This window comes from Vipera berus (genome assembly GCF_964194415.1).
Source record: "Vipera berus genome assembly, chromosome: 6".
Taxonomy (NCBI): Eukaryota; Metazoa; Chordata; class Lepidosauria; order Squamata; family Viperidae; genus Vipera; species Vipera berus.
In genome coordinates this window covers 14,482,417-14,500,081 of record NC_138208.1, presented here as the reverse complement: position 1 = coordinate 14,500,081, position 17,665 = coordinate 14,482,417, and the positions used below count along the sequence as shown (strand labels likewise).

The 17,665-nt window shown below is 38.4% G+C and overlaps 1 protein-coding gene across 5 annotated transcripts in view; it reads right to left on the bottom strand.

Annotated features, from left to right (window-relative positions):
• Window positions 1-601: 601 nt before the first annotated feature.
• The window catches only part of KIF21A (kinesin family member 21A), a 100,171-nt gene continuing 83,107 nt past the window's right edge, over window positions 602-17,665 (bottom strand). For all 5 annotated transcript variants that reach the window (XM_081330916.1, XM_081330918.1, XM_081330917.1 and 2 more), the window contains 7 exons: window positions 16,772-16,905; window positions 10,515-10,695; window positions 9,120-9,284; window positions 7,994-8,111; window positions 6,470-6,640; window positions 4,913-5,112; window positions 602-2,047 (listed from right to left, as the gene is read on the bottom strand). In XM_081330916.1, coding sequence (XP_081187042.1) covers window positions 1,954-2,047; window positions 4,913-5,112; window positions 6,470-6,640; window positions 7,994-8,111; window positions 9,120-9,284; window positions 10,515-10,695; window positions 16,772-16,905 — 1,063 coding nt within the window. In that variant the 3' untranslated portion in view covers window positions 602-1,953. The remainder of the gene's footprint in view (window positions 2,048-4,912; window positions 5,113-6,469; window positions 6,641-7,993; window positions 8,112-9,119; window positions 9,285-10,514; window positions 10,696-16,771; window positions 16,906-17,665) is intronic.

The window sequence follows — 17,665 nt, the reverse complement described above, 5'->3', positions numbered from 1 at the left end:
GATTCAGCTGTGACTCTTCTGAGTCGGACACCTCGTACTCACACAGCTGAGCCTCATGAGGAACATGACTGGAGGGGCCAGGCTGAGAGTCCCGCAATGCATCAGAGCCTCCCTCTGACACAAAAGGCTCTCCAAACCCCTCCTCCTCCTCAGATTCATTGGACTCAGCTGCTGGGAGCACAGGCTGACACTGAATCACAACACTGTTTAACTATTCTTGACCCACGTAGAAGTATAGTCTTTCTATGCACGTGGATTGACAAGGCCCCAAAGAAACCCTCTAGATATGGCTGCTTCAACGAGGGACATTTCATGAAGCATCTCTTCACACATTTTCAATGTAACAGCTCATGCTTTAAAAATCCATTCAGAATTACAAAGCAAAAGAACTGTGAGCAATACCATCCAACTACTGGATTGTAAGCAAGTTAGTGAGTGTAAGCTTTGATCCTTTCTTAGGAAAATTCTTAAGATTCAACAAACAATATTAAGAGAACCTAATGCACAGTGCAGTTGTTACTATGAACCCTATTAGAAAATGCTTCCCTGGCGGGTATGGGGCGGGGGAAGAAGAGTAAACAAAAATCAATGACAAATAGTGTGCATTCAGTTATGTGGTGTTTTTTTAATTTAAGTAACGGACTACTTTCAGCTATACATATATAAGCTCATCTTCTCCATCATTAAACCCAGTAAAACTGTAAAACATTGTTCTTGAAAATTATTCTAAACTTTTAAAAATAGCTGAATTTACAAATTAAGATCCTGAACATTTGGATAAATTACACATATCTCTCAGTCTGCACGCACTACAGCATTTTTAAAATTCACTCAGGAACCCAGTGTCTCTCTCTCTCTCTCTCTCTCTAACTCACATATTTACAGTCTTTCTTGATACCGTTGGTACAATTCTGTTAAGTATCTTTCAAGGTTCACAGACTTAAATGTATTTAGCAGCATATCAAATTAGATTAAAAGAAAACAAACCTTTAGAACATGAGATTAAAAGCACTCCATATGGAAAAAAACCACAAGGTATTTCTCTATGAATACTGCGGTAGGCCAAAGCCCTAATAAAATGTTAATTCAACAGCATTTTAGTTTTTAGTCCTGAGCATGGAGTAGACCTAGGTGCACTACTTTGGTCAATAAAAGTACAGGGTTATGTAACATTCATTATTAGCAGATTATAGGATGCTTCCAGGTTTTTATTATGCAACTATCCTGCCTCAACAATTTACCAAGATGAAATCCAGACACTGGATTCCTAGATTTTGAATTTCCAGTCATCCCATATTTTCCCATGATGATTCTCATCTTTTTCTTTTAATGGGAAAAACATTAAGATTTATTAGTTGCATGATTTCTTTTGATTTATAATGTCAGGAGCCCTCAGTCTGGAAACAGCAACCGTCAAGGGCAGTAATCTCTCCCAGTTTACTGACACTCCAGTTTTAATATTTCATACAGCAGCAAAATTCAAGTAAACTTATTAGGACCCCTCCTTTGTCTTCTGTTAAAAGCTTTGGAGATGAGATAAAATGTACAGGTATATTTTGGATAATTGTGAAGTTTCATTCCACAGAAGGGTCAATGTGAGGTACATAGGGCAACTTCACATTCCAGACTACAGTTTTCAGACCACCATTCAAGATCACAGATATCCAGTTTAATTTTGCAAAGTCTTATTTATACACTCAAATTATGCCATTATATGTTAGAACAAGCATTCACACAAACCCAGACAAAGATATATAAAAACCAACATTATGAACGCAGTACATAAGGCAGCTCTTAAGGGCAGCAGTTTTTAGCAGAATACAAATGCCTAACAGTAGAACAATTAAGAATTCTTTCAGGTACTACCATTTGCCTATAAATGCAGAGCAACTTCAGTGAGAGCAAAGCTTATCACCAGAGCTTGAGATGTCTAGCAGTGCAACTCAGTTCAGTTCAATTACTGGCAATATCTTCACTTGTATCACCTGGATCAGAGATCTGTCCATCTAGACTGCTGGGAACTTTCCAGATTTTCACAGTTCGATCACTGCAAAACATTATTAACATTTAAAGAGGATGAAAAAAAAACATTAATTAAATGTTCAATTAAATTAAATTAACCTCTAATTGAAACAGATTACTGTTCTCTGTAAAGTAAATATTTATACAGTTACAGCAATAACTCTTCTCCACTGAAATATTTTTCTTTATGGTGATTTTTAAAAAAAAAACAGAAGGAACCATATATGTTATTCATTGGTCATTTCATCACAAATATGCAAAATTTGAAGCACACCAAGTAGTGTTATGAAGGAAGTGAATCTTTAGAATCTAATTCTAAAACTACCAGTTTAGCCCAGCACTCCTCAAAGGGAAACCTCTTAGGTGTAATGGAACTCGTGGAAGGATTTCCAGACAGTGTGGCCGTTATATTTTTAACATAAAAAAATAATCCCAAAATTGGCAATTCACCAGCCCCCCAAACTCCCAATATTTGAGGTGCTGTTACAAAGAAGAGAGAGAGGTCAACCTATTTTCCAAAGCACCAGAAGGCAAAACAAGAAACAATGAATGGAGACTAATCAAGGAGAGAAATTTCCTGACAGTGAGAACAATTAATCCGGCTTTTAGACGTTGTGGGTGCTTCATCACTGGAGGCTTTTAAGAAGAGACTGGACAGCCCACTTTTCTGAAATGGTATAGGATTTCCTGCTTGAGCAGGAGGTTGGACTAAAAGAGCTCCAAGGTCCCTTCCAACTCAGTATCTCCAATAAATTAAAATGTTCAAAAATTTTGAGGCTGACACATTTTGGAAAATTTTAGTGGCGTACCAACTCTGCTATGTGAAATTTTAGGGAATATATTTAGGGGAGAGCAGAATTTTAAAATAAGGGACACGGTGGCTCAGTGGGTTAGGACGCTGAGCTTGTGGATCAGAAGGTCGGCAGTTTGGCGGGTCGAATCCCGAGTGCCGCGTAACAGAGTGAGCGCGTTACTTGTCCCAGCTTCTGCCAACCTAGCAGTTCGAAAGCACGTAAAAATGCAAGTAGAAAAATAGGGACCACTACGGTGGGAAGGTAACAGCGTTCCGTGCGCCTTTGGCGTCTAGTCATGCCGGCCACATGACCACGGAGACATCCTCGGACAAGCGCTGTCTCTTCGGCTTTGAAACGGAGACGAGCACCGGCCCCTAGAGTTGGAAACGACTAGCACGTATGTGCAGGGGAACCTTTACATTTACCTTTTAGTATTCTAAAAGGCTGCTGACCCCAAAGGAGTTTTCAACTGAAGTCAATCTCCGTTCCTATCAAATTTAGCAGCACAGCCTACCTAAACAAACAGAATTAAGTACAATAAAATACCTTACAAAATACAAAACAACAGAACTGGAAGGGACCTTGGAGGTGGTCTAGTCCAACTCCTGCTCTGGATTCCTAGTTTCCTGTATTTGTCCAATATCATCTTAAAAACGATATTGATGGAGCACCCCCAACTTCTGAAGGCAAGTTGTTCTATTGGTTAATTTTTCTGTCAGGGAAATTCTACTTATTTCTAGGTTGGATGTCTCTTTGATAAGCTCCCATTCATTATTTCTTGTCCTGCCCTCTGGTGCTTTGGTGAATAGGTAGATTCCCTCTTCATTGTGACAGGTAGATTCCCTCTTCATTGTGACAGCCTCTCAAATATTGGAAGACAGTTGTTGTTGTTGTTATTATTAGCTAAAGATACTCAATTCCCAGAACCATTCATTGCATGTTTTAGCTTCCAGCCCCCTAATCATCTTTGTTGCTCTCCTCTGCTCTCTAGTGTCTCACCATCTTTTTTGTATCATGGTGATTAAAACTGGATGCAGTATTCGAAATGTGGTCTTACTAGTGCAGTATAAGGCAGTACTAATACTTCACATGACCTTGATACTATCCTTCTCTTCATACAGCCTAGGACTGCATTGGTTTTGGGGTAGCTGCCGCACACTGTTAATTCATACTTAAGTGGTTGTCCACTAGGACACTGCTACTTACTGCTGTTGAGTACCACCTGTGCATTTGGTTTTTCTTGAAGACTTTTCTCACCACTGAACTGCATTTTGTTAGATATAGGGCCAGTCTGCTCAAGTCAGTCAAGATACTGCTGGATCTTGAGTCTATTTTCTAAAGCAGGGATGGCCAATTTATTTTCCCAAGAGACCACATGAGAAACTAAGTCTGTTGTGGAGGGCTGCTGTTACTGCCCACCCAGTCAAACAGCCGGATAGAGCCCATGGGCTGTAAAAAGCCCAGGTCTGTTCTAAAGTGTTGGCTATTCAACCCAGGTTGGTGTTGTCTGCAAAAGAGCCTTGGTGGAGCAGTGGGCTAATGCCTCCTTAAGTAACACCAGCTGCCTGCAATTAGTGCAGGTTCGCATCCCACCAGGCTCAAGGTTGACTCAGCCTTCCATCCTTCCGAGGTAGGTAAAATGAGGACCCAGATTGTTGGGGGCAATTAAGCTGACTTTGTAACAATGCCGCTTGGGGGGGAAAGCCCTAATAAGCAGGCATATACATAGAATGAAGGCTACTGCTAAGCTTGTAAGCCGCCCTGAGTCTTCGGAGAAGGGCGGGATATAAATGGAATTAAAATAAAAAAAATAAAAAATAAATAAATTTGATGAGTTTCCCTTCTATCCTCTCATCTAAATTGTTTATGAAGATGTTGAAGAGTACTGGGCCCAAGACAAAACCTTGAAGTATCCCAATGCGTATTTTCCTCTACATGGATTTAGTTCCACTGAAGACTCCATGTTCAATGTGGTTGGTTGGCCAGTTATGAATCCATCTGTTGGTGGTTCTGTCTGTCCCACAGTTTTCTATCTTACCAAGAAATAGGCTATGGTCTACCTGTATACGTAACTACAGAATGTAAAAATAACTCACTCAGATGCAGTAAAAATCTGGCTGGAATTGGAGCAGATGGCATTAATAGGACTATCATGTCCTTTTAGTTCACTGATTGGGGCAAATGTGTCTCCACTCCATAGCTTCAGAATGCCTCCTCGGCAGCCGCTCAACAGCACAGAGGAATCCGGAACGACACCAAGAGCGCAAACCCAATCCTTATGAGCATTGGGAACTTGCTGAAAAGAAAGCACACGTTCAAGCAGAAAAATGGCAGTACCTATAACTAGGGACAAAACTGATTTAGAAAATAGGACCTGGAAGATAATTGGATGCATAAACCAAAATAACGTGCATTCTATTACAGATGGTCCTCAACGTATGACAGCTGAGACCACAACTTCTGTTGTTAAGCAAGGCAGTTGTTAAGTAAGTTGTGCACAATTTTATGACCCTTTTTGCCATGATCGTTATGCTAATCACCACAGTTAAGTGAATCATGCAGTCATTAAGTGAATCTGGTTTTCCCCCCTTGACTTTATCGGAATATGACTGGGAAGGTCCCAAATGGTGATCAGGTGGATCTCAGATGCTTCAACTGTCGTAAACAATGTTGGTTGCCAAGTGCCCCAATTCTGATCATGTGACTAGGGGGATTCTATGGCTGTCATAAGTACCAAGGACAGGTTGTAAAGTCACTTTTTCCAGTGCTACTGTAACTCTGAATAGTTGCTAAGTGAATGGCTGCAAGTCGAGGACTATCTGTAGTTGTTTCAACAGCTTTCACTTTTTCAAACAGCAGTTCCCCCCAAATTCCAAATGTGGCCTTACCAGTGCTAACTGGCAAGTGGTACTGACACTTCATGTGATCTTGTTATTATCTTTCTGCAAATTCAGCCTACGACTGCATAGTTTTGGCAACTTCAGCACACTGCTGGTTCATGCTTAAGTGGCTGCCCACTAGGGCATCTAAACCCCTCTTCCATTACTGCTCTTGAGCTAGGTACCACCTATTCTATACCTGTGGATTTGGTTTTTCTTGCCTAAGCGTAGGACCTCATTTTCTCATTTTGTTGGATAGGGTCCAAGTGTTCAAGTCTGTCAAGATCCTTCTGAACTTAGGGCCTATCTTTTAAAGTGTTGGCTGTTCCCCCCAGGTGGTTGTTGTTGTCTACAAATCTGATGAATTCGCTTTCTATCCCCTTATCTAGATCATTTATGTACCTTGGGCTTCCCAAACTGCACGCTTCCTCCGTGTAGAGGTGGTTTCACTGAGGGCTACATGTTGAATGTGGTTGTTCAGCCAGTAATGGTCTAGTGGATAGTACTGTCTATCCCACATGGTTTTATCTCACCAAGAAATAGGTTGTTGTCTATTTTGTCAAATCCCTTACTGACAATTAAGTAAACTATGTCTGTACCGGAACCACTAATGAGTTTACTTTGTCAAAGAATGCAATAAAGTTTGCCTGACATGATCTGTTTTTGACAAACCCATGTTGGCTTTTAGTTGTAATTTTTTAAAGTTATAATTTTTCTAATAATAATTTTGACAACGGCTCTTATATCCTAATGCCTTTTGTGCTTGAATATTACCTGAATTAGGTCTTTTTGAGCCAAGTCCCATTTTTTAATTCCATTATCTCTGGATCCACTAAAAAGATTGTCACCCATAATAGTAAGTGCTTCAATGCCATCATAATGAGGAGGTTCAAAGTTGTGTGTAGGGCTTACAGTTCCAAGAGCTCCTTCAGTTATATCAAACATCTGGAATGGGAGAATACACTTTTATATCTGCAGAATTGTTTTTGCTAGCAATTAAACAAACATGTTTGAGGAAATGCATCCATTATTCTTAATGAACATACAATAGTCTTTTAACAATCTCTTGAAAATTTGGGATGATGTATTAGTAGTAATTACTATCTGATTTTAAATTTTTGTGAGTTCAAATAACGTGGGCAGTCAGCAATCACAAATGCCTGATTAATTTTATTTATATTTTTTAAAGTCTCATTACTGAAATTATTTCACTACCATTGTATCTCAAGGAATGGACTTCAAGCGTTTCTGCTTCTATCAATAATCAAATGAGCAACAGAGTAACAATAATTAACCTACTGAATACCAGTATTCTATTCAAAAATTAAACCATGGTTTAACTATTACTTGTCCACATACTAATTATGCAATATGTCAGTGGCAACATTTTAAAATATTTCTAAGTAGCAGCAATTATTGGGGATTGATTGGGATTGTTATGTTATACATATTTATCCAAGCATAAGACTATGAAGTTAAGGGTCTTTATATATGAAAATGTGGACAGAAAATATTGTTTTCATTAAAAACGTAACACCGAACTATTTTACTCTCAAACATTCAAACAAAATCCATGTAAAGTTGAACACTTTTAGATTCCTGTCAACCAGGGATTGTTCTCTGGAGAGACCCAGGAAGAAAGATATTTTTGCCATGGCTGCCCCCGGCTTTGGAACATCATCCCCACACACACACCTGAGATCAGATTGGACCTGATATCGCAGGCTTTTCACAAGGCTCTGAAGACAGATTTATTAATGGGCACATAGATCCACAATGGAGTCAGTGCAGTTGCAGTACTGATTATTCAGATGACTTTATGCTGTGAGTTTTAGGTATTTTACTATGTTTTTTTTAATTATTATTATTTTGTTTTTAATTGTTGTACTGTTCTTTTTATACAACAGAGCCATATATATGAGAAATGGGTTGCTGTATAAATTTAGAGGACAGGAAGGCCTGGAGGAATGTTGTCCATAGGGTCGCAATGGGTCGGACACGACTTCGCAGCTAACAACAACAACAATAAATTTAAAGAAAAAAAATGAAGGTTTTTCCAATGCAAATAGGGAATTCCTATTTTTCATACATAAATGTGCTTGAAAAATGTCAGCCTGACAAAAGCCTTTCAACTGTAAAAGACAGGTTGATAATGCACTCCACTCTACTGAATTCCATAAATAGTTTCATACAGTTTCATACAAGTATCTCTCCAAATCTTGTCAGGAGAGAAACAGGGAAAATTCATTCTAGAAGTTTACTTTCATATGATTGTTCAACAAATGCATAAGAGGTTACCTTTATATAATGATCCTTGGAGCCAGTAATTATGAGATCTTGTCCGTTAGAAATACGATCTACTGTGAGGCACATAACTGGGCCCAAGTGACCAGTTAGTTTTCCTGTAGACTGAAATCTAGAAGAATAGCAAAAGATAGAACTTTTGAGACGTAAAAGAACTTAACATTATTTCAAAATCAAACAAACCACCTCAACTACTTCTTTTTCAGAACTATATTAACATTAGGCCAATGCAAATCATCGAAGAAGTCTAACATCTGTCTGGATCTACAGTATTTGTTGAAGATATGAGTCATGCACAGCTGTACACTTCTCTCTGCCTGCTTTGAGGAATTCCTGGCCTCTTGAGCATCTGCAGGCACCAAAGATAATTCCACAAGAATAGTTGGTAAAGCATTTAGTATGTTTACTTGGAGGTAAAGGTACAGACTGGCAGAGTCAGCCTGCACCTCAGCAGATGTCTTTTGGGCATCACTATGAAGGAAGGGTGGCTTTGGGAGAAAAATCAAAGAGTTCTGCTCATATATACAGTGACTACACAAACTTTATTTTAAAGGACAGTCATTTACATCAGAAGGTTGTCCCTTAGATTTATATTTCGAAAACTCACTTCTGTCCTTTATTCATGTGAAAAATATGGAAACTGAATTGTCTTTCTAAAATAAATTTAAATGTTCTATTTTTTTACATAATTTTATTAGAATTTGCATCTTTCTTGGCTTTGTTCTTTGACTTTTCCCTTTGTAAAGCAAAAAGGATAAACTTTTCTCTTGGCAAAGAAAAATAAAGGACAAGCCTTTTTTCAGGTTTGTCCCTTTATTTTTCCAAGAAAATAGTCACCATACTCTTACATATAGTCACCACACTCGTATATTGTCACCATAGTGACCAAAGTCATTGCAATTGCATTTGCAATTCAATACTTGAGCCATGGGAAGAAATGATGATATACCAGGGTCCTCACTACAAAAATATTTAATGAAAAGGACTCAACCCTGTTAGTGACTAGTCCTTGCTGGTTTCCAAACTGAAGAGATCTAGTGTAGATTGTAACTGCCAATTCATTTTGACACCAGATATCACAATGTTCTAGCCTGGTCAGTAAATAATTTGGAAATATTACCTCTTAAGGTCCCACATTCTGACCACATTTCCTGCAGCTGCATAGAGAAAAGTGCCTGTTGGATTTAAGGCAATCTGATTTATCTGGTTCTCACCAGCTGGAATTGTAACTGTTCTATTGGTATTTCCAGAGCAAACGTCCCCTGGCATTGCCTGGCCTGAAGAGCTACATTTTATAAGAGAAAAGAACAAAACAAGATAAGATTGGATTAGATTTTTAAAAAGAATGTGTACTAATAGCAATAGCATTTAGACTTATATACTGCTTCACAATGCTTTATAGCCCTCTCCAAGCCATTTACAGAGTCAACGTATTGCCTCCAACAATCTGGGTCCTTATTTTACCGATCTGAGAAAGATAGATGGCTGAGTCAACTTTGAGCCGGTGAGAATCGAACTGCCGACAGTCAGCAGAAGTAGCCTGCAGTACTGCATTCTAACCACTGCGCCATTATGCAGTTTCATCTGTCCATTGCCGAGCATAATAAGACGATGGGTTGACAAGACATTGTTTTACATGGAAAGCTTCCAATTTATTTATTCAATTAACACATTTATAAAACTGCCCTTCTCACTAAAAGTGACTCTGGAAAGCATACAAGCAATAATGAACACAATAATGCAACTAGCCCACAAGATGGTTGTATTCTATGTGAGATTTGAGTGCATTCTCCCATGATCTTATTTATATTTTATATTGATTGTTTTTAAGGGTTATTTAAGATTTGTTTTGTTTATTGTATGCCGCCTAGTACACCAATGAGAGGGCAGCTATATACATTTGATAAAAAATATGAAAAATAATGTACATTTATCACACATCTTGCTAACATTCAGTGTTCTAATCAGGTAGACATTGAGGCTCAATCTAATGTGAATTGATTCTCTTTTCCCTTTGAGATAGAAGACGCCTAATTTGGTGGCTTCTTCCATGATCTGTGATGCCCTTAACTTTCTAGTTAAAAAGATGAGAAATGCCTCTGGCTGAATAAAGACCAACTGCCCTTTGATAAGACTTTCAAAATGTACTTGGATTCAGAGGCTGGTGCAGTATAAGAAAAATCAGAAGAGAAATTACATACTTCTCTTTTTTACAATCTGAATCATTTTTTCACTTTTGCTTACAGTATTTAATTTCGAACTCCTCACCAGCAGAAGTTTGGATTTCTTTTTCTCTTTTCTCATACCGCATCGGGGCCTTATTTTTCCTTAGACAGCACACCTTACAAGTAATTTTTCAATTTGCCAGCTCAGTGAGATTTACCCCAAAGTGAAATAAAATAAAATAGCTCTTTTGAGTCTGTACATTCTGCATAATTACAATTGACTTAGCACTTACTGCAACATCTATTAATGTTGCAAATTTACATTTTTGCTTTTTAGCGTCCCAACTTACGTTAATGTTCGGATACATTTAGCAGAATCGCGGATGTCCCACACCTTAATATAAGATGTTGAGACTGTGAACACCAAACTGGTATAATTACAGTATTTTACAGATACAACGTTGTTAGGATGACCACTCAGAGACATGATTTCTTGTCCAGTAACCAAATTCCATACTTTACAAGTGCGATCTAAAAAGAAAAAAAATACAACAAATAAAACATGCTAGATTATTTTGCACAGTACAGGCATTCATACCTTCAGTTTATTTGTTGCTTCATAATGAATTGCTATTTTCACAAATATAAGTAAAAGATACAAATCGATATCTAACAATTGTCTTTAAAGTTGCTCCAAAAAAATCAACCAACACTAGCAAAGGAACAAACACATAGGCAGCAAAAATTCTTTGTAAAGAAATATTAAAATTGAGAGCAGACAATAATATTTTCAATAAACAAAATGGAAAGTAGGATGCTTTGGCTAGATGTCAAAAGGATATTTTAATTGCGACATCCTATAGTTATATTTTATAGCAAGTGAATTTTCAAGTTATTTCAGAAGAAATTTCACGTGCATCACACTACAATAACCTAACAATAAGTTATCAGACATGGAATATAGACTCGCTATGTATGCTCAAAGGAGTAGCCTTACAGAAGAGGATTGTACCAAAAAACAAAAATCAATCCACAAATACCTGTAAATAACTGATAGAGAAATGCAACATTTCCAGCAAAACATCTGTCCTGGGGATCACATCCAAACTATTCTACCAGAGGCAATTATTTATTGTGGTTAGCTTTCAAGAAGCTCTGGAGAACTTTAGCAGTTGTACTGCTTTGCTAATAAAATACAGTCAAATGAAAAGGCCAATTCACTGGTTAATTCACTGACAAAATACTTCTAATATTAATAGAACTAAAAAGGAGAGTGAGTGACGTCTTAAAATTGGCAAATTAGTTCTGCACATCAGAAGCCTGGGGATCTGAAATGCAGGCGATTCTTTTCAAGCTCTCCAGAAAGTATATACTATAGTAACTAGGAAAGTGCCCAGAAGAATGATCTACCTGTTGTCAGAAGTGGTTTTACAGTGGATATAAAAAATCTATACAGGCCCGTTAAAATGTCAAATTTTTGAGATGTAAAAAAATAAGACCAAGTTAATCACTTCAGAATTCTTTTCACCTTTTATATAACATATAAGCTGTACAATTCAATAGACAACTGAAATCTTTTAGGGGGAAAGTAACAATAAAAAGGTAAAATAATGTGGCTGCATAAATGTTCATGCACTCCTATAAGCAGAGTTGTGGCTGAGTTCAGAATTAACCAATCACATTCCAACTGATGACAAATAGCTGTTCTAAAGGATTTTTCTGACATTTACTCAATTGCCTCTTGTAGCAAAAGCTATGGACTGCAAAGAGCTGACAAGTATCAAAGGGATCTCATTGTTGGAAAGTATCAGTCAGGAGACAAGGCGTTGGGTCTATCATTGAACACTGTGAAAACAGTCATCAACAAGTGGCAAATATATTTATTTATTTATTTAGATTTATATACCGCCCTTTCCCGAAGGACTCAGGGCGGTTTACAGGATATTTAAAAGAAAATCAATACAAAAGTTAAAACAAATTAAAAAAGATTAAATGAAACCCTGAGAAAAAATAAAAACCCAGTTAAAATTAAAAATTAAAAAATTCTCAGCCTGGGCCAGAGAGCTCGAAGAGCCAGGTCTTCAGGTCCCGGCGGAATGAACGGAGGTCGGGGGCAGTCCTAAGCTCCGCGGGCAGCTGGTTCCAAAGGGCAGGCGCGCCCACTGAGAAGGCCCTACCCCTGGGTGTACCGGCGGCACCCTGAGAAGACCCTCCCTGTGGGAGCGCACTGGACGAAGGGAGCTTGATGCTGGCAGCAGGTGTTCCCTCAAATATCCCGGACCCTCGCCATTTAGGGCTTTATAGGTCATCACCAGCACCTTGAATTTCACCCGAAGGGCAACCGGAAGCCAATGCAGCTCGCGGAGTAGAGGTGTTACATGGGAGTATCGGGAGACCCCCATCACGACTCGCGCAGCCGCATTCTGCACCAGCTGAAGCCTACGGGTGGTCCTCAAGGGCACAACAGTCTTATTACCAAATACTGGGTGTCCCTCCAAAACTGATGAAATACATAAAGAAAACTGTTCCAAGAGGCTGACAAGAGGCCTACAGCATTAAGGAGCTGCAGGAATTTCTGGTTGTTCACTACATATGACAAAAGATATCGCATATTCTTAACATGTCCGGGTTATGTAGTGTACTGTAGTGTACTGGTTGTTCACTACATATGACAAAAGGTATCCCATATTCTTAATATGTCTGGGTTATGGGGTAGGGTGGAAAGACAGAAGCCTTTTCTTACAAAGTAAAACATCCAGGCCTGTTACAAAACCTACATCAACTCTGACAAAAACACGAGGGAAAATGTGCTATGGACTGATGAGACCACAATTCCAAAAAGTATTTTTGGCACAAAACCAGCATTGCGTATCACCAAAAGTGCACCATACTCACAGTGAAGCATAGTGATGGCAGCATTATGCTTTGGGCCTACTTTTCTTCAGCTGGAACTGGGGCTTTACCCCAGGTAGAAGGAATTATATAGGGCCACTGCTTAAAGCAGGGGTTTGGATTAGAAGATCTCCAAGCTCTCTTCCAACTCTGTCATTCCATATTCTGTATTGTGTACTTTGTGGTTTACAACACTCATCATCCCGCTACCATGTTTCACATTAATATATAGTGGTGGTACATTTTATTTGTTATTTGTTTTTACGCTGTCTGATGCCTTGAGTCACACTGTTTGAGTTGGGCAGCCTTAAAGATGTTACAAATACTCTCTGATGAAATAAATTTAATTAAGTCTGCTAGCCAGAACTTCACACTCGTCATTCTGAGATTGAAAAAAGACGTTTTCTTTTTTTCACTTCGCTTAACATAACATCCAAACAAATAAGAGACACAACATGGAAAGCTTGCTCACTATTTTGGGATAGGCTTTTTGTTAATTGCATTTTCCCATCTATTGTCTGTCTCCTTTTTAGTAGTTATCTTTTTTAAATGAGTTGTGAAGCCGAGTAGGTGTATAGGGTGCGGATCTGGACAGCAAGGAAATTAGGAATGAAGTACCAAGTTAAATAGCAAAGAAATGAAGAAAGACAGACACTGATTTTGTGGTAGAGCTGCTTCCCATATGATAAATGTAACAGTGATACAAAGCTTCATTGAATAGAAGCTTCTACTAATTTGCTCCATCATAACAATCCATGATTCAGAGCAACAAATTCAACCAACTAACTATGAAGTACTTTGCAGTTTTTCAAAGTGGTTTGCTAATTTGATGGCTCTGTTCTAGTTATGCAACACTTACTACATAATGACATTGTTGTAACCATAGTTCTGGAGTTGTTATTGGTAATATATGTTGTGGCAGCTTTATTTCCACATGCAGGAGATTTCTAGGTCAGGCAAGTCAACCTAAGGCAAAGGGTGCAAAACGCGTAACCACCACTGTGGCATGTCTGTGACAAAAATCTGATGTATGGAAAAAAACAACATGCAAGGATTTTTTAACAGCATACATGTGTAAGCCAGAGAATATGCAGAATGGAACAGGCAGAAGAAGATATAATTGGAATTATGGGCTTTCTAACACATAAGATGCCAGCCAATTAATTTACCGGTAATCATCTCATCAAATTCTGCTCTTGAGTTATTTTGAAGAGTCAAGACTAACATTGATTTGGGATGCGATTACTATTTCAAAGTCTTTAATACAACCAACCACAATCCTTGATTTCTCTTATGTTAATAGTATGTTATGCTTTTGTGCTCCTTTATCCAACAAGTCTGGGAATTCAGCTCTGTCCTCTGCATTTTGAATATGAACTTAAGAGACTCCAATATTTACTCTTGGGTCATAATTTTAATTTCTGCACCACAGTAGCCAACTGAAGTCTCCCAACACTGAGCAAACAAATGCTACACTAATATGTCCAGGCAATGGCTCAACATTTACTGTGTTTAAGAATAGTGATTAACGAGGCTACAAACTGCATTTATTCAGTGCCAGCTTTTTTCTCTGTAGGTTATCTTTCTCTCTCTGGCCATGTTTCTCACTGTACCAGCTTGTTTCTGTTGGCTGCTAATTCTGTCAATTACCCAAAGATATAACTATGTTCCGCTACTGATGAAAGGGTACTTCCCAAGATAAGACAAGCTCATCAACATACTGTTGCAATGTTCCTGCTATGCAGCAAAGCCCTACTACTCTACAAGAGTAACTCAATGGTAATTCCTTCAAAACAGTCAGGTTTCTCCAAGGTTTCTTCCTTGGCCTTCTCTAAGAACAGCCAGCCAAATTTGCAAAAGAGCTGTTATTAACTACAGGTAGTCCTTGACTTATGACCACAACTGAGCCCAAAGTTTATGTTGCTAAGTGAGACATTTGTTAAGTGAGTTTTGCCCCATTTTATGACTTTTCTTGCCCCATTTGTTAAGTGAATCACTGCAGTTAAGTTAGTATAACATGACTGCCGACTATAGAAGAATGGACTTTAAAAGTTTCCAACTTGGCGGAAATGGCAAAGATCTCAGCGTATTTGAAAGACCAATCGCAACAGAGATATATTGTGGAGTGGAGAAGATGGATTGATTATATCCAGAATAAATATGGGACTAAAAAGTTTCACTTAGCATTTGAATAAGTAGTGGATATATATGATGTATAACTAGCTTCTAGTTATTTTATTAAGAGTTAAAGTGCGATAGAATTTAATATTTTATTGTTGTTTGCATATTTTAGATTATGTTTGTTTGTATTTTTATACCCTGTATTTAGCTCTGGGAAGTCGGAGAGGGGGGGAGGGGAGAGTTGGGGAGGTTTGGGGAGAGGGGAGGGGGATGGGAGGGGTTTTGTATTCAAAAATGTACTGGAAAACTTTTCAATAAAAAAAAAAGTTAGTATAACATGGTTGTTAAGTCAATCTGGCTTCCCCATTGACTTTCCTTGTCATAAGGTCATGAAAGGCGATCACATGATCCCAGGACACTGCAACTGTCATAAATATGAGTCAGTTGCCAAGTGTCTGAATTTTGATCACACAACCATGGGGATGCTGCAACAGTCATAAGTGTGAAAAATGGTCATAAGTCACTTTTTCAGTGATGTTGCAACTTTGAACAGTCACTAAATGAACTGTTGTTAAGTTGGGACTATCTGTATCTTGACATTCTAAAAAAGCTGATGATCAGTGGCAGCAAAACTCACCTATCATGGCAAGATAATGGCCATAATTAAGTGCTATGCTAGTCCTGGCACCTTAGGAAAAAAAATGGAAATAGCTTTTTACACAAGCTCTGTAAAAAAATTCAATTAGAGTAGGACACTTTAGGGACGTGGTGGCTCAGTGGGTTAGGACACTGAGCTTGTCGATCAGAAGGTCAGCAGTTTGGCGGGTCGAATCCCGAGTGCCGCGTAACAGAGTGAGCGCCTGTTACTCGTCCCAGCTTCTGCCAACCTAGCAGTTCGAAAGCACGTAAAAATGCAAGTAGAAAAATAGGGACCACTACGGTGGGAAGCTAACAGCGTTCCGTGCGCTTTTGGCGTCTAGTCATGCCGGCCACATGACCACGGAGACGTCCTCAGACAAGCGCTGGCTCTTCGGCTTTGAAACGGAGATGAACACCGGCCCCTAGAGTCAGAAACGACTAGCACGCATGTGCGGGGGAACCTTTACCTTTACTTTAGGACACTTTTTGTATTAATCATTTGAACTAATCTTTTTGCAACCAATTTGGATCTTTCAAGTGTTGTTAATTCCTCATCCCTGTTGACATTATTGTTGTGACTCTCTTGAAGGTACACAGTTTATAGATACAGTTCTCTAAAAGTTTCATTATCCCTGCTATTGTTATCGTGTCCTGCCCAAAAAAAAAATCAGGCTGATATTTTGATGCTTTCCCATTATACCCTGCAGCTATTTTTTTCATACAAATTTGACATTGCTCCAAACTGAATCAGTTTGCCCTTGAATCTTGAATTGCAAACCAATATGCTTCCTTGATCTGACTTTCAATTCTTCAATTAAAATGAAATAAATGGGTTCACACAGACTTAAAATGTAACATGTTATTCTTAGGACATTTCATTATTCATTGGTAACACCATCAATAGTGAAAGCAAACTTCAGAAAGCTTACATAAACACAATGGAAACCCATCAAACCTTTTGATCCAGTGAAGAGAAGATCATCAGTAGAATCAACACAAAGCACAGCCTTTGTATGACCTTCAGCAATATAGATACATTGAACTGGGGACGGTCGGGCACATTTTGAAGAAAAAGGGTTGATTATGCCTCTAAATGGGAAAAAGAAGCATATATTAGTCATTGTAGTCATTTTAATCAGATTTTACTATTCCAGCCACCTAGCGCTGCATTAGTGAAAATCTTTCCATGAAGATATAAGATTTAAGAATCTGTTAATAGAACATCTATGAATTTATACTCTGCTGTGGCTATGTAACAAACAGGACATACACTTGCTCTCTGATCAAGTGAATTTTCCCCAACCTGTATTTATTGGCCAAAAGAACAGCAGTGGAAAAGGTTAGCCACCTTAGACCAAAGAGTTCTGAGCTGCAACACATATTTACAGATACTATCTTCCAGCACAATGGGCAGGTCTAATTACTTAGCTAACTGCTGAGAGAGAGAAAGAGATTAAAAAAAACTTTATGGCCAAATCACAGTTTGGATTATACCAGGGGTAGGCAACCTTGGCTCTTTTATGACTCGTGGACTTCAACTTCTAGGAGTTGAAGTCCACGAGTCATAAAAGAGCCAAGGTTGCCTACCCCTGGATTATACCAAAACAGGGCAGTATGTTTCCTATGTCCAGTCTATTTACTTATCCAAATCCACATTCTATGCTAAGGAAAATCAAATTATTCCAAAAAATATATTTACTAGCATTTTTTAATTAGTTAAAAAAATGAAGGGGAGATCGCAAATGTATTTCCTCATGGTGCCCTTTACCTAATCATAGCCTATATTATGTGTGAGTAGACCCATGTTCATACATATATACTTTGCCAGTTTCATTCACGATTGTACACA